Source organism: Micropterus dolomieu, linkage group LG01, assembly GCF_021292245.1.
Source record: "Micropterus dolomieu isolate WLL.071019.BEF.003 ecotype Adirondacks linkage group LG01, ASM2129224v1, whole genome shotgun sequence".
Classification (NCBI taxonomy): domain Eukaryota; kingdom Metazoa; phylum Chordata; class Actinopteri; order Centrarchiformes; family Centrarchidae; genus Micropterus; species Micropterus dolomieu.
This window is the reverse complement of record NC_060150.1, coordinates 34,008,949-34,026,134: the sequence shown is the minus strand read 5'-3', so window position 1 is coordinate 34,026,134 and position 17,186 is coordinate 34,008,949. Positions and strand designations below refer to the sequence as shown.

The following is a 17,186-nucleotide window of genomic DNA, read 5'->3' as shown; positions in this document are numbered from 1 at the left end:
TTGGCACAGTTGCTCCACTCACATCACATGCATTGCTGATTGATCAAATAGATTTACAAGGGAATATGGTGCTGAGAAGAGCCACAGCAAACAAAGAAAGTTTGAGCACAAGCAGCTGTTAGTAGTTCAGTGCGTTTTATTTCCGTTTGCACCAACGTTCAGAAGAGTTGCGCCAGTTTCTATTTTTTTTTTCTTTCTTAACTGCAGAAGGGAAAACAAGCTAAAAGCTACACCTACGCATGTCTTTGTGATTTCACCCCATCCCCATGCATCAGTCCTGTCGGATAAATGCCCAGTGGCAGTAATTTGTTCTTGCACGGCTGGCAGAGCTAAGAGGGAAGCTGTGTTTGGTTTGACAGAGCACAAGGCTTAGAGCCGGTGTAATACAAACAGCCTATAACACTCTAAAGAGGTGGATATAATTACCGTATGATCGATGATGGGCTGATGTACATGCATAAAACATTTATGAAAACAGGCACCAAGGTCTTCTGCTGCATGAAGGCAAAATAAATCCCACCCACTTTTCCTGCCCTAGTATGAGTTGTTTTCAAGCATTCTGCAATGAGCCCTGTATACTTGGTCATCTCACCATTGTATTATGGAGGGGTTAGAGAGTAGTGACACAGGGTGGTAGCTAAAGACTGCTGGTCTGATCTGCTCTATTGCACATATCGAGGTGAGACTCACAGATCAATAAAGCCTGAGCCCAGCAACCATAATCTCCTCAGTAAATGCCCTCCTTGCTTGGAGGTAATAAAAAATAGAAAAAGGCCAAAAACATCAGAAGTTGGAGAGAAAGAGGTCCTTTCTAGTTGATTGTAAGCCATCTGAGAATTTCTATGCTTTCATTGCCCATGTGTCTGGGCACCCCTCAGATCTGGGGCCTCATTTTAAAAGTTACGTACGGACAAAAGAAGGTGTACACCACTTCCTAAGCAAACTTTGGGATTTATAAAAAACAAACTTGGCTGGAGAATCTGCGGTCCTCCATGTTAACTCTGATCCATGCACAGAAACTGGAGAAATAAGAAACTGCGACTCAAGTGGCAGAAGAATGGATACCATTGTGTAAAATATTTTGAAATATTACCTTTTAGCATTATATAATAGTCAAGAAATAATTTAACATTATATGAGTTCATCTGCAAACATTTGCATATAAAAGCTCAGGGCAGCACCACCGACCCGGCTGGGCCACTAAAAAAGATAGAAAGTGTCTAATTTGTTTGTGTGAATAAATGTTTTATGTATTTGGTTTACTCTGTTTTCAAACGAGGGAATACAAACTACGGACCTGGGACATCAGGTGCATCTTGCAAATCTGTGTCCTCCTCCACTTCCGGATTCCCATTCTTGCAAGTCGCTCATCAGGGGGGTTGAGCACTGGTGTCCCTGTTCCTCCAGGGCACAAACACTCTTCTGTGTATGACAATGCACTATATGTTCACCTAACAACATCTTCTTTCTTGCTTCAACCTCCCCAACAAGAACTTAAATCTCACACTGGGTGAAATATTTTTTTTTGTCAGAATTTGCCATCCTTATCCTTCATTATATTTATTTTGTCTTCATGCAGTCTCTAGTTAATAATATTGATTAGGTGCGTTTCACTGACTGGCAACTATAACTCATGTGTGCCAAATTTTAAGTTGATTGATTTATTAAGGGAACACGGCGTTGGACATGTGTGCGCACTGTTTTATGAATCCGAATATTTTTGTGCGTAAGCACTGTGTTTTGTATATATGCAACTTTTGGACGTCAATCCGATGCACACATACAGTTATAAATGAGGCCCCTGGTCCTCATTGAGTCCTGGCCTTAGAAAGGGTTCAGCCATGTAAGAGAGATATGAAGATTTATCTAAAAAACAATCAAAAACAGTATAAGCAGAAAATCTTTCATCACATTACACGAACTTGCAAGTATGTACTCAAAGTAAAAGGCAATTGGGGGTTGAAGTGGAAGAGTCTTTGAACAGTCTTTGAGTCAGCCCTTCCTATGGCCTTGATTGGAGTTAATATCTGTTACTTAGAGGTTTTTTTCTGCAGTGTCTCGACAGCCTGAAGAGGCCTTCCTCTCCCTGTCAACCTCTACCCTTATCCTCACTGATCTGGAAAACACTGTCAAGAACAAAAGGTTGATACTTTTCTCCTTGCTCCACTTTAAAACTAAAAAAAACAGACAAGGACTCAACTCTGCAGCATGCACAACTAACAAGACATTTAGAGCTCCCGCAGCAACGAATTAGCTATAAAGACAGCGGCCATAGAGCACAGTATCCTTCCCTCATCTACAGGTGAATGCCACTTTATATCTCACATCTGTTCAGTATTGTCCTTCTGCCCCTTCTATCCCAGGTTTTCAGCTCCCTGCCCTCAGCTGCTGCCAACCTTGGGCAGGCAGGTGAACGCTGGCATTGCAATTATCCACCTTCCATGGCCCTCTGCAGAGAGCGAACAAATGCTGATGAATTGGCCCTTCTGCATTTGCATTGTGTTCACTTTTGCATTGTGTTGCCAAAGCTGATGAATGGCCAAATCGGCTCGATGTACCTCTCAGCCCTGTGTTTCTGTCTGCTTGTGAGCTCCCCAATTAATGTTCTTTGACGTCATTGAATACCCTAATACAGTGATCCGCCCTGCCTATTTTTAGCTCCATCTTTACCCTTGCACCCCTGGTCTAACAACAGGCTATACATTTTCATGGTGGTACTCAGTGTGTCATTTGCAGGCAAAATAAGAGTTTGCTGAATTCACAATGTCCCAAGCAAAGGTGATAATGTAAGAAGAAATTAAAAGAAATAAACACCCTATTTAAGAATTCAATATTAGCTTGCTTTTTTTCCATGCTAAATCGAAACAGGATGCAGACTCTGAGGCTGAGTTTCAACAGAAACACTGTGGCACAGCATTAGTCAATAAGTACTGGGATGAGGAGGATCAGTGGCATTGTTCTCCATTCAATACAGCACCATAGGAGGAGAAAAATAGTAGATATTCACTCCAGCCTCTCTCTCTCTCTCTCTCTCTCTCTCTCTTTCTCTCTCTCTCTCTCCTGCTGCACTGGCACATGAAAACACTATCCATAACAGCTCCCCTTGGCAACAGACACTGTATGGTGTTGAGATGTATATTGTGCCTCCATTTTTCATCCCTTCCCCTCGCATTGTTGTGTTGTTAAGAAGGAAGGGGACTCCAAAGAAAACAAAAGGCTCTCCAGTCACACATGTTGTATTTCACTGGCCTGTCTCTTGCAATTATACTTTGTCAGATAGACAATTAGCCCTGCTAATCAGTAGCAAACAGCAACTGTCCTCCATAACTCTGGAAGCATTACTAATTAAATTACTAGAAACCTCTAACTTGGCTGTTTAAATGCATAGAATAAAAAGCATCAATGGGACACTTTCAGGAAGCTGTGAGTCTAAAGCAAGGATTATACTTTCCGCGTCCGCTAGGGTCTGCGTGACGAAATAATTGGCATCAAAGGGCTTGGCTTGTTGGTTTTTTATGTCCGCACGCAGACTACGCTACCAGGGCACCAACCGATCTACTGCGCATGTGTAGAACGAGTCTGCCAAGCCTTACGCTGCTCGCACACTGCTCAGACAGCGCCCAACTAACACCAACATTCTAAAGGTGACAGCAGTTGGTTCAGCCTTCAGAAAACCAACTGTCAGTTCACACTGACCAGACAGACTTTGGTTGCCTATTTCTTATTTAAGTCACAAGGTCGAGGCTGCAATCACTTTTGTGTATTGGCCCTTTAAAGGTATTTCAACAGGTTGAAAGGACTGGGTGAGCTATAATCAGCCATAACTCAAATATAACGCTCATAACTGAAATCAATTCATTTCGAGAACCTTGTAGTCACAAGCAGTTTTTTGGCAAGTGTAAAACTGAATTGGCTGTATGGGCTGTGTTGGCCATTTAAATGTATTGTAGCTGGTAATAAGGACTGATTCAGCAATACCCTGTCTTTTTGGCGAGTGCAATACTACGTGCAACTAAATATTTCAGCGAGGAAAAAAGTGGATTGGTTGGCACAGATCAAGCAAAAATAATGCTTGCAAGAGAGGGTTATTGCAAGAGAGACACTCCCTTTATTTTATTTATAGCCTAACCCAGCCATGAATCATGTTAAATAAAGACTACAGTCTGTTTTCAAAATATGAAAAAGGGACATTAAACATAGGCCTACCAAACACAATTTTCATCGGCAACAATAGGCTAATTTTATTGCTTTTACTAAAAAGGTTTGTCAGGCCTGATAAACTGCAAACACTGCAACTGTGATTATTCCATTACAAGAAACATTTCACAATGACATACCTTTGCTACCACGGACATAAAGTGATGCTTGGAGGTAATAAAAGTGATGCTTATTTGCACGTTAGAATTGTTTGAAGCAGCTGTAGATGTACAGATACTGGGCGTTACAGCTTTAACATGCTGCGGGCGCTCCTATTATCACTTTTCGGCCCGAGACCTATCGCTTCCTCCAGCGCATGTTCTGATTCAGATTGTGCACAGAAGGAGGGGCTGTTCACAGACAGTCTGTTGTCAATGACAGAGAGAGAGAGAGAGAGAGGAGCGAGTAATGGACACCTTATTAACCTACACTGACATCAAAGAAAGTTGTGTGCGCTGATGTCCTGCATGCGAATATAGACTTAGTTGTAAAGGGAACACTCGCAGAATGTTGCAGTTTGTTGGAAAATGGCGAACATTGGCCCGACTTCATACAGCTCCACCCAGCCCGACTAGACATGTCAAACTCTTAAGACTTCATCCGACTGACACCGACAAACACCGATTGACTGCGCACACTGATCCAACAGTTGGTGTTGGTTGGAGTCGGTCGTCGTTTGTCGGGGCAGTGTGCAAGCAGCATTAAGTAGTAAGATGCGTAGCAGGGGGTCACTACAACACTGACATATCTTTATGGGTTATGATATATGTAGTGACTCAGACCTAAACACTCGCTCAGACATGACATCAACACCAATTTCATGTGTAAATCTTTCAGCAGCTTACATCAGCAGACATCAGTCTGAATAGCAAATATTGTGCTAGCGCATCAAAAGGTAATATGAGCCATTCATAAGACAGATTAGATTTCCCCGGCAGGATTTGTCCAGATCTCCCTCTCAACCCACCGTCCACTTGTAATGAGACGCACAGCCAGTCGTTTTAATAAAGCTAGACAGGTGTCAGCAGCGAGTGTGTTCTCTGGACCCTCTTTATGCAAAATATATTCAATATCATGTCTGGAAACTGAGCTGTTTTGGAATTCAGCTCCTCACTCCCTCCCTCGTCTCAGTGACTACGCTCTGCCCACACTGTCTCCTTTGTTCTGGCTGACTCCGAAGTTGGACTCTGTTTTTTCTTTGTTGTTTTTTTCTGTCTTTTTGTCCCTTATTTTCCTTTCTCTGTCCTTTCCTCTGTCTCTGTCGATCTCCCTCGCTACCCACTCTCTCCTTTGGTATCTCTCGTGCACCCACCTCGTGTTGACAATAGCCCCTCAGTGTGAGGGCTGATGAGTGGTCCGAGCACAATGGTTCATCTCTGAGGATTGCACGCATTACAGGCGACAGCAGAGAGGGTGGACATATGGAACATAACAGATCTTTTTTTTATTTTTTATTCAGCTTCCCTGAAGCAACAAATGACTGCTACAGACTGTGCCAAATTCCCTCTGCCTCTCTCTGCCTCTCCGAATTTCTGCATTTAATCACACTTTATCTTGCTTATAGGATTATTCTGGTTTGTAACAATGTGGGTCTTGTTTTTGTAGTTTTGGCAAATATAGCTTTTGGTAATAAAAACACTCTGCTCACCAAGTAAATGCTGAGATCTGGGAGGGTGGCAGTATTGCTAGAAAGAAGTCCGACATGGCAAGAAACAGGAGCAATCAATCATGCATATAACAAACTCTTTTTTTATTCTGGGTTTCCCTAATTTTATTGGACTGAAGGGATAAAATTAGGACAATACAAGAATCATTAATGTTTGTCTTTATGCCCATAAAGAATTTATAATTTTCCTTTTAAAGATTCAGTGTGTAATATTTAGGAGGATCTATTAACAGAAATGCAATATAATATACATAACTATGTTTTCAGTGGTATTTAAAGACCTTTCAAAATTAACCGTTATGTTTTTATTACCTTAGAATGAGACATTTCTATGTACATACACCGCAGGTCCTCTTACATAGAAGTCGCCATGTTGTGCCGCCATGTTTCTACAGTAGCCCAAATGGATAAACTGCTCTACATAAATTGTAACTACATTGAATATGTACGAAGAAGTACAAGTAATGTTAGCAGTACTAGTAGTAGTAGTCGACTGGTTTATTAGAAGTAAAAGAAGGAAATGGAATACAACACGTATTATTTAGCACAAGAGCTGACAGAGCGTGTCGGCCACCGTAGCTACTCCTGCGTGCTTGGAAAGGGAGGGGTGAGCGGTGACTGATGGTGCATTCCTCCTTAAGTTTTCATTGCAAAAAGAGAAGTAATGTGTACATGTGACATAAAGAAGTATATAGAACTTTGATTTGTGTAAAATCACGTACTGCATATACATATTTTGCAAACATGTAATTTGTAATATGGTCATAACGGTTAGTTTGCTGTCCATGTAAAGTGAACTAGATGTCTGCCTATTGTTGATATGCTCTGATAATACTAATCCAACACATCTTTGTAGTAACGTCCATTCCACATTCCGATTTAAGAGCACATGAACACACACTGAAGTCGGAAGAACAACTTCTCAACTCTGGAAATGGGATCCAAGAAGCATGGGAATGCACCATGAGTCGTTGGTTGTAGTTTGCAACCCTTAACCACTAGATGCCACTAAAACTTACACACTAACCCTTTAAATGATTGTGTGTGGGAAAGTGCCTTTCTGGGCCCATGTGTGTCACGTGATCCTGCAGAACCGAGTGGTTCAACTTTGATCCAGTGTACTTATCATAATTCTACCCCCCAACGTTCCTGAGCATTGAGGGCAACATATCAGGTGTGCTCATTGATTGGTTTAGACATTCTAGATAAACATTTGGCTTGTTTACAACTGACCGTCCATGTTTTTCTGCCCTATCGGACTTTGTTGTAGTGTAGTAAAATGTTATAATACCCACTGAAAATGATTACCAAAAAAACAAAACTATGAAAATATATAGCTGTACAAAACCATAATTGTCCTTTAACGGCTGTATATCACTCCTTTTTCCACATTATCCAGTGTCATGGTGTATGTATTTTTTCCTTTGAGGCTAATTCACCACCATGTTCAGCTCTCTCCTTATTCTCTCAACTCCTTTGTTTCCCCCTCTAAGCCTCTATTTCAGTTACTCCTAGGTGACAACAGCACAGAAAAAGGTCTATGTAACGCAGCTTCTGCTGATAAAGCCAAGAATTATTCTTTAACACATTCCAGACACATTCCCGTCCAAAACAGATTCATCTTGTGGCTGAACAATAGCATCTTAATGAGCTTTTAATGTTTCTTAATGACACTGGCACTTGCCTTTGCATGGCTGTGATTCTGTTCTTTACTCTGGACCGTTTGAGGCAAGGCAGTCGGATAGGTTGGCTTTAGTGGTCAATGATGCCAGCACATCCCCTACTTACAGGCTTATGGCATCACCTCCTTCAGTAGTCACAAAGTTGATGTCCTAAAGATGGGAATATGTACAGTAGCATTCTGAAAATCTGCGTTTAACTATTTCAGATGATGACATAATCACCCAGTAATGATAAAAGCAACCGTTTTGCTCCCTTTAATGTGATCTCAAGTTGTAATTTTGTACTATGATTGATTTTTACACTGAGCATGAAAGAATATGGTTTCAGGCCTGTAACAGTCCCCCCCCCCCCCCCCCCCCCCCCTTGCGATTAGTGAAAGTACTTTTCAGCGCCCACATTCAATTCAGCTGGGACATGCTGTGGTGCTGTGTGTGCAGGCTGTGCTGCTTGTGCTGATGTGTGTGGTTTGGGTCTGTGGTGGCGGCAAGAGCCCCAGAATAGCCTGCTTTGGCCTGGAATGTGAAGTGACCCCCCCCCCCCGCATACACACACACACACACACACACAGACAGAAAGAGAGAAGCCAGCTCCCATTAATACTCCATATCTTATCCTCCCTGAATAGCCCCACACACCCTGAGCTCTCTCCTCTCTCTAAGCTCCCTCCTGTTACTGCCTATGTGTGCATTTGTGTGTGTGTGTACATACGGGTGTTTCTACATCTCCCAAAAGCCAGTGAGGCGGAAAGCGAAAGGCCTTGTCATAAAACACAGAGGAAACTCCCAGAGCTCCTCAAAGAGGAAATGAAAGAAGTTCTCCTAAGTGCTGAGGGGGGTTCAGTTTTCGTTCCCGCTCTTGTCCCGGCATTAAAAAGCCCTGATAACAAGGTGAAATCTAATATTCTCTTTCAGTTAGCGATATTTACTATATTCCCTCAGAGAGTGAAGTCATGCGCCTCTGGCCGCTAGCCAGGTTATTACTGCAGGAAAGTCGTATTTCTACAGCCAAAAAAAAAGTTGAATAGTTTTACTTTTGGAGACATTTCATGACTTAGCGTTAAGCATATCATTGCGCCAGCCAGTTTTTCTGTTAAGTATTCCTCTCTTTGCCAATCATACTGCGCTGGTGGCAGTGACGTCTAATTCTGCCTGTCACAAGCGCAAGTGTCTTAGCGGCCCGCTGCTTTCCCGAGGCCAACACTCATTTCATGAATAGAACTTTTTTCAATGAGAAAGCCCCCCAAGAGGTCACGCTGAAATTAAACGGCAGAAATTGGAGCACGCTGGTGTCTTCACCCTCGGAGGAGATGGGTCGAGCTTTTATCATCTTATTCCTCTCCCTCCTGTTGTAAAATGTAAAAGGCGCCCCTCTGTTTCTTCCTCACATGTAAATCACGGTGACATCCTACTCTAGGGAATAACAGGTTATGTCTTATGATCCCTCCTTTTCCCTCACACATAAATCAAAATGGCATTCGGCTCTGCACGCACTTGCCCATCGTTTCTTGAGGTCTCTGCTTGGTATGCACCTTAATTGGATTCTGTGCCTGTATTTAACATGGCTTATAAACTTCTGTGTACTGTAAGTGTGTATGTGTGAGTGTGTGTATGTAGGATTGAGAGTACAGTGAAGATGTAATGTCAAATTCATCTACTGTCGGCTTCTGTTTTAATCCATTCCTCCCAGAATAGTCAGCACCCAGAATAGTCAGCACCCAGATATCAGCGCTTCAGACAGAGTGTCTAACCCGTCAGAGTATGGGTTTCTATTACACCTGTGACTGTGTTTTCATGTCTTCTATGGCGTTTTTTATTGCCGAGCTATCTGAGACATCAGGTCACCAGACATCACATTGACTTCAAAAAGGTGGGAATTTTGCCCCAGTTAAGAGCCAGGTATTGTTTTTGTTTGGGTTCCCTGACTGGTCTTCAGAGTGGTTCATGGTGACATGGCGCCAAATGTTTCTAATGTTTGCTTCTTCTTGATGGTTTATTGAGAGCCTTATGTTTCTTTTCTCTCTCTCACTCTGTAGGAGGCTGAGTGGCACTGCGATGAGTTCACCAAGGGAGCCTGCTTCAGCCGTGGAAAATCTGAAGTGAGTTTAAGTGATGCCTGAGTATTTGAAATGTCGCACTGTTATATTGCTTTATCAGACACTTGTCACTAGGTTGAGAAAAACAACTTCTATATGCAATGTAATATAAAGCAAACCAAAATCTTGTCTTCTGTAAAAGCATAAGCAAACATACTTCAAACTGAACACCCTATTTGTATTGCAAGAGTCTAAAGCCATGCTAGTAGCTCTGTTAGGCTGTACTTCGGTTTAGCAGCGCATTGAGCTAAATGTTAACATAAGCTTGCCATATTTTTTACAACTCTCATTTGACAACATTTAACGCTGCTCACAATGCCAATGCCAATGCTCATGTTTAATGTTTAATGTATAATGTTCACCATCTTAGCAAGCTAATATGCATGGAGCAAGCTAATATTTGCGAATTAGCACTAAACCCAAAGGCTCTGTTTGAAACAGAAGGCAGTTGCCATGCTGCCTCGCTACCATAATAGATAGGTGACTCAGAAGGCATTACTTTTGAGTGAAGGCATCTCTATGAACATTTGTTTCAAACTGCCTTTTAGGGCAGCATTTATGGCAACGTGTGATGTCAGCACGCCGCCTTGCGTCAGTCACTAGCCCTAGCGTCAGCTAGCGAACTATTGAACAGGCAAATGGCTATCAGACACCTCAGAAATCATAATAAACTGACTTGGTTGGTTATAGTCACGGGCTAGTATGATCGTTCAGTGTTTAGTTTTCGCTAACTTTTCAAAAATCAAATAAAAATATATATAAGTTAACTTATATTTGTAATGAAATTGAGCTTGTTGTCTCGTGAGCTATCGCTACTGCGCACAGATTTATGGGTAAAAGGCAGCATCGAAAACTGACCATTACGGGAGCAGTTTGAAGGCATCTTATGAGACATGAAAAGATCGTTCGATCCGTTCAAACTGCATTCGATGCCTTGCTGTCCTGTTTGGCTACATTCAGACTGCAGGCCAACATGACCCAAATCTGATTTTTTTTTTTGGCCCATATGTGACTCAGATCTGATCTTATTATAACAGAGTGAACAGGCTAAGTCACATGGAATCTGATATTTTCCAGTTCGGATTTGGGCCACTTTCATATGTGGTCCAAATCCTATACATATCGGATCTTTTTAAATGTGACCTGAGTCTGGACACTGATGCAAGTTTGACGTCACTGTAGAGCAGCTGTTGTCACAGTTTGCTGTAGATGGAATGAAAAAGCTCTACAAGTTGTGAGGCAGATGCGTTGTACAGCGCCAGAAGCCGTAATGAAAAGGACAGAAAGTTGTGAACACTGGTCATAATTTGGGAGAATGTGACCCGTGAGAGGACAATGAAGTATGGGAGTCTTCCGTGAAAATTGGGAGGTTTAGTAAGTATGAGCTAACTGGAGCTAAACTCTGTTGCTCATTGTTTACTTATGTACGACAGCGTGCTGCATGTGACGTTGTGTATTCTTCTGGGCATGCGGGTCACTTTCAGGCCATGGACAATTCACACTGAAGTCTGACATGGGCCACATTTAAGCAATAATGTGAACTGTCAAACAAGAAAAAAAATCAGAACTGAGCATTAAGGCCCGCAGTGTGAACATAGCATTAGACACCTTCTGAGACAATATTTTTACCTGTTACGAACACAGACAAAGTATGTCATTACTTTTGAAGGTATTTGATCGTAAACCAAGTACTAATACAAATACCAATTTTCAAGGTAGTCAGGAGTTTGACAAACCCACTGACAGGCATTGCGATTCCTTGAGTCATGCCGCTAACGTGGCTAAAAGTTTACTTTTCCAACTCAACCAATGTCTCAGACTTGACAAAGCTCTTTAAAGAGCCCTGGAAGATGACAATAAATTGGTACTGATGTGTAAAATTGATGATGATGAAGCTCCCCTTTAATAGTAGAAGAAAATATAGATATGAAGCTACAAAAATAACACATGAATCAATGTTGTTTACCAGTGGAACTGAAGGCCCCAGATGTCGGACTTTCCCATGGGAGCATCAGTGCTGCAGAGATTAGGAATCACAGATCTCCCTTCATTTTAACAGACAGAGTTGAATGAGCTCCAGAGAACAGATCACAATCAAATAGCTCACAAAAGTCAAAAAAAGTTAAAAGTTATGATGAAACATTTTGAAGCCTGACAGAATAAGGGAGCTCTTAATTCAGCGTTAACATATAAAATCACTGGGAATCCCTGCTTTGTATGTGGGATTGTCCTCAAAAGGATCTAAATCAACTTGTTGTGAAGTAAAAAGCTTCCCCAACCACATCTTAACTCTTATTTACTGACCTTGCATAAAGGGAGTTCCTATTGTTTTTGAAGTTTCTTTTTGTGCAGAAGTGTCTGTTTTTGTATGTGGTTCACTGCCAACCCTCTGTCTACCAAACAGCTGGTTTCGAGCTGAACTTGACTTATAGGTGAACTGCCCAGCCCTGATCCCTGTGTGTGTGTGTATGTGTGTGTGTGCACCACTGTGTATTTATCCTCCTGTGAAAGGTGGTTAGGGGCCCATAATAGGCATGCATGGGCTGGCCACCACAAGATAGCTGTTGTGAATTACAGACCAAAGCTACCTCAGTCCTTGAGAGTCGCTGCTGTCTGAGAGAGTCGAATTGTTTTGCTCACTGTTCCCTTCTGAGGATCAGCTCCTGTGATGTACACTAAGAATAGCATTAAAAGACTTACTTCATTCTCCTGCAGTTGACAGGGCTTTCGATGGTTTATTACCTAGCTCAGCGCGCAGCAATATACCATCGCTTAAGCTATTACACAGATACCGTGCCTGTGCTTTGAGTGAATTTACAAGTGATTGTATTTTTTTTTCTCTTAATGCACGCGTCCGCTCTTCTCCTGTGTATTTGATTTATTTCAACCGGGAGAAGAAAGGAGAGTTAAATTGACTTGACAGCACTTGATTGCTGCCTCTGTTTTGTTTTATAATGCGTGAGCCAAGCACAACAGATTCTGTATTACAGTACAGACGTGGAACATTTGTCAGGAAGTTTTCATAAACAAGTCAAGACTGTGAGGCTGGGCAAATATTAAATATGGCGTTATTTACCATAGAAACAAACTGCTGAGAAGAATTTAATTATGCAGACCCCTCACAACCCACCCCCCCTCCTGTACTTATGTGCACAGATATAGGCCTACACAAGAATACAGTACACAACGAGCAGTACAAACAGCACAGATATATAGGCATACATAACAAGTGTCACTACACACATACATACACACATACTTAGGTTGTCGTAAGCACCAGGAAACGAGTTGTTTTACGAGTCAAACTCCATCTTGATAGGGGGAAATAAAAACCCTTCTTCCCTTCTTCTCTCCTACAGTGCCCTCCACTCCTAAATCAGACCCTTGAAAGGGGGATGAGGGGGAGGGAGGGTCGCTGTGGGCACCTCGAGTGGCTCAGACAATAGTAGATTTACAAGGTTTTAAATTTCTACGAGGGGCCCTCACCAACCCAGCCGTGGCCCCTTTCAAATGGAGACTGTATGACTTTATTACCTTGTCCTAGGACAAAAACAAATGCCACTCTCTGACATGAAAACTGACTGTTGTTGTTACATTTGCTGAGTTTTGTGATGGAAATCCCCAGCAAAGCTGCACGAGAGACGGTAATGTTGAGAGTTCAAGACGTTCAGTGGCAATCAATCATTCAATCAATCATTCACTCTGCCTGTCACGCTTTATTTGCCGTGTGCTTTTAACCAAGTGCTGAGTGGTTTGCTAGAAACCCATGCCAAAACCTCAGAGGAGGAGCGAGCCAAGAAAAGAGTGATGAGCATGTACTTCTCCATAATTTAGAGAAAAGTTGTTGGAATTGATTAATGTAGAGAGCAGACTGAAAAAACAAATGAATGAAGCATAGGAGAGGCTACACTTTCTGACTAGTCAACAAAGCCAAGGCCATTTTCTCAACTAATCCTGAGTGGTCCTCTCCCACGCCTGCTGCATTTATCTGTTCTCCACTTCATTCAGGTCCCTCTCCAAACGTGGTCCCTGTTGAATTAAGATGTGACATGGCTAAGCCGTGTGGGCATTAGCCTTGATTTGACTCTGTCGAGCTTTGCCACGTTTTAAAGTATCCCTCCCCGTGGTTGCAGGTGTTTGTCTCATTTATTGGTATAAAGTGTAATTTTGTCCCTCTGCCTAATGCTGCTGCTCGTCAATGGATAGATAATGGTGCTGCTGCTAACTGCGATATGTGTGTTTGCTGGTGTGTTTCCACAGGAGGAGTGCCAGAACTACATCAGGGTGCTGCTGGTGAATGGGAACAGGCTGTTTACCTGTGGAACCAACGCCTTCACCCCCATCTGCACCAACCGAACGGTATGAATAACAACAGAGTTTCTCTTTTAGCCTCCTCCTACTTGTTTCTTCTAGGCTACTTTTGTTTAACTAGGTTCACATGAATGCCAATTTTAACCCAATAAAAGGTGTCTGTCTCTGTATAAATGACCTTGTAAACTCTCATGTCTGATCCAAGCAAATTCAGCAAGTCATTTTGCATAATAATGTTGGGGAGCTACAAACTAAAGGCAGTGATCGAGCTAGCACTACCGCTGGCATGTTAGCTGCTATGTTATCTTGTATTCACCACACTGGCTGAGTTGTTTAATTAGTTTTTGTCACGAAGGATATATGTAATTAAAAATATATATAAAACAATAGCAATAAAAGACTTTCTCTGTTCAAGACACTCAAGCTTTGCAGATACAGGCTTACTTGGTTCTTTTTCGGAGATAGAATTGTAGAAAGGTTTAAGAATAAAGAAACACCTTAATTGACAAGTGTCTTTCCCTTTGCTTTAGACTTTCACACATTATTCAGTAGTGTTATGCGCTTCTTCACTGGATAACTTCTTTCAACACAACTAAACAAGCTAACAAATTATGCTAACGAAAACTAGTGTTTCCGACGTTTTTAACACAGTTTTGTTCCCCACATGTTTTGCGTCAAGTTGCAGCATAACCAATGAACCTATTACACACAATCTTGAACCATGTGTGTCAGTGATAAAGACCAACTAGAAAGTTAATGCAATAAGTTACAGGTGAAGGGGCATCATCATCCTAGGGCAACATTGTACTCACACCTAGCATCCAGTCATAAGGACACATCGAAGTAACAAGTACTATCCAGTCACAGCACAGTAGGGGGGGAGCAAAATGGGTGAGTGATCAAAGCGCATATTCGATCGTCTTGCCTTGCAGGCTGTAGCAGTCCCTCAGGAGTCTCCCATCAGAAGCTGACAGCAGCCATTGCTTAGTTTCTTTCTTTGTCTGGAATATATGTCACATTTGATTCTCATTATTTACTGAAAATCTGTAAAAGAACACGGATTACCCCAGGAGGACATTTTAAAGAGTAATTATCCTTGAATAACAGTGATATTTCAAGCTGGGCAAGCCTGATAACTTTGCAAATATGAAGACTGGAGTGTTATTAATTGAATTGACAATGTCAGAAGGAAAGGTCAAGGTTGATCAACACATTTAATCAAGATGTGATTGAGTGGTGATCTTGATATCACAGGACTTACTGTACGGCTGTTCTCCTTTGTTGTGCAGTCAGGGGTGTAGACCAATTAGATGAATCGTATTAAGGTCGCTTAGGAAGTCGTGCTACCTCAAACATCTTAGACGTCGCAATCAAAATATTGCCTTAAGCTCATTACTCCCAATAATCAGGGCGTTGGCCTACAAGTACACAGACACTGCTGTTTTGCCCTTCTTCAGTCTTTGCAGTTGTTTAGCTTCTATTCTTTGTATCAAATCAGGTTGTCTTTTCTTTTTCTATGTTTAATTCTGGTGTGGCGCAACGTTTTCACTCCTCTCTCTCTCATGCTCCTACAAATTCTTTCTAGCTCTTAATCCCATGTTTTAAAGGGATGTTTAGTCAGATGTTTCAATTTGAATTGTGTGTCAGCAGGATCTTGAAAAAAGGAAAGGCGACACACATTGTTTCGTGTCTTAACAAAACCCAGTTTGTAATTTGCTGCTATCCTTTTCATTTTTATTACAAAAGTGCACGCTGCCAATAACCATGTTTCTTGATAACTGAAGTGTCAGCTCAGAAACTTTTTTTATCTACTATTGTTGTGACAAGTGCCCCGCTGCCCACTGAAGTTAAGTATAGACCAACATTCAAAATGTCAGGGCATTTTACTTACTTAAGAACATATCAAATATCTGCGTTTCCTTCTGGTTGATTTTAGAGGAGGAGGAGGAGGCAGGAGTTTACTATTATGATGACATTTGTTTTTGTCCAAAAGCACTGCATCCAAAGGTCACAGGCTCATAATGACTGTTTACTGCTGTGAAAATACATATAGTTGAAATGTCATGACATTATTATAGCAGTATTTCATCAGGGGCTGTCATATTTACTCACTGAACGTGCTTTTATGTGAAACATCAGTTGGGCTCAGCAACACCAGTGCAGTGACGCTCAGACATATTAACTATCAGCTGTGATGGATCAAGAGAGAGGGAGCAGAATATTCTATTAGTTTGTAAGTGCTTGGGGGTTACAGATTAAACAGCTGTACATTTCCCTGGCTTTTGGCCATGCTGCCACTGATGATGACAACAATGATGGTGATAATTAGAGCGATCGTGGCGATGAGAGAAGTTTTTTTGGGAGGGACCCTATTTTTATTAGTTATTAACAAGTGTAGAACCCAGGGCAATGTCTTTACATAAAAATGTAATCAATTATTTAACTGCTTTCTTATAATTTGAAGAGAAGATTGTGTCAGTGTACTCTTTGGTTTTGTTACAGAGTACTGAATTTATGTATTTAGTATTTTGCCAGTTCAAATAACAATTCATTTAATATATTTCTCTTCAGTCTCCAAACACAAGTTAAAGTTGAATATACTGTAAATCAGTGGTTCTCAAACTTTCTCACGTCAAGGACCCCTAAAATGACACAAACTAGACCATGGAGATATAATATAATAATAATAATCCTTATTTGTAGAGCACTTTTCAAAAACAAGTTACATAGTGCTTTAACAAGTGTAAAGTATAATACAAAAAATAATAAACAAGATAAGAGCATGAAAAATTAATATAAAATTAGTAAAATACAATAAAATAAAATGGATAAAATAAAGTCAAATAAGATCGGGAAAGGCTCTCCTATAAAAGTATGTTTTAAGAAGGGACTTAAAAGAGTTCACTGACTCAGCCGACCTGATTTCCTCGGGCAGGCTGTTCCAGAGCCTCGGGGCCCTGACAGCAAACGCTCTGTCCCCTTTAGTTTTCAGTCGAGACTCTGGAACAGACAACAGACCTCTGCCCGAGGATCTCAAGGTACGTGCTGGTGTGTATGGGACTAAAAGTTCAGAAATATAACAAGGCGAGAGGCCATGAAGAGCTTTAAAAGTGATCAATAGAATTTTAAAGTCAATTCTAAAACATACTGGGAGCCAGTGTAATGAAGCTAAAATAGGAGTAATGTGGTCATATTTCTTTGTTCTGGTTAAAAGCCTGGCAGCTGAGTTCTGGACAG

The 17,186-nt window shown here is 41.4% G+C and overlaps 1 protein-coding gene across 1 annotated transcript in view; it reads left to right on the top strand.

Annotated features, from left to right (window-relative positions):
- Nucleotides 1-17,186, top strand: part of sema5a (sema domain, seven thrombospondin repeats (type 1 and type 1-like), transmembrane domain (TM) and short cytoplasmic domain, (semaphorin) 5A) — a 131,984-nt gene that overhangs the window by 54,470 nt on the left and 60,328 nt on the right. The window contains exons 5-6 of the mRNA XM_046066236.1: nt 9,579-9,641; nt 13,899-13,997. Of these exons, the coding sequence (XP_045922192.1) occupies nt 9,579-9,641; nt 13,899-13,997 (162 nt within the window). The remainder of the gene's footprint in view (nt 1-9,578; nt 9,642-13,898; nt 13,998-17,186) is intronic.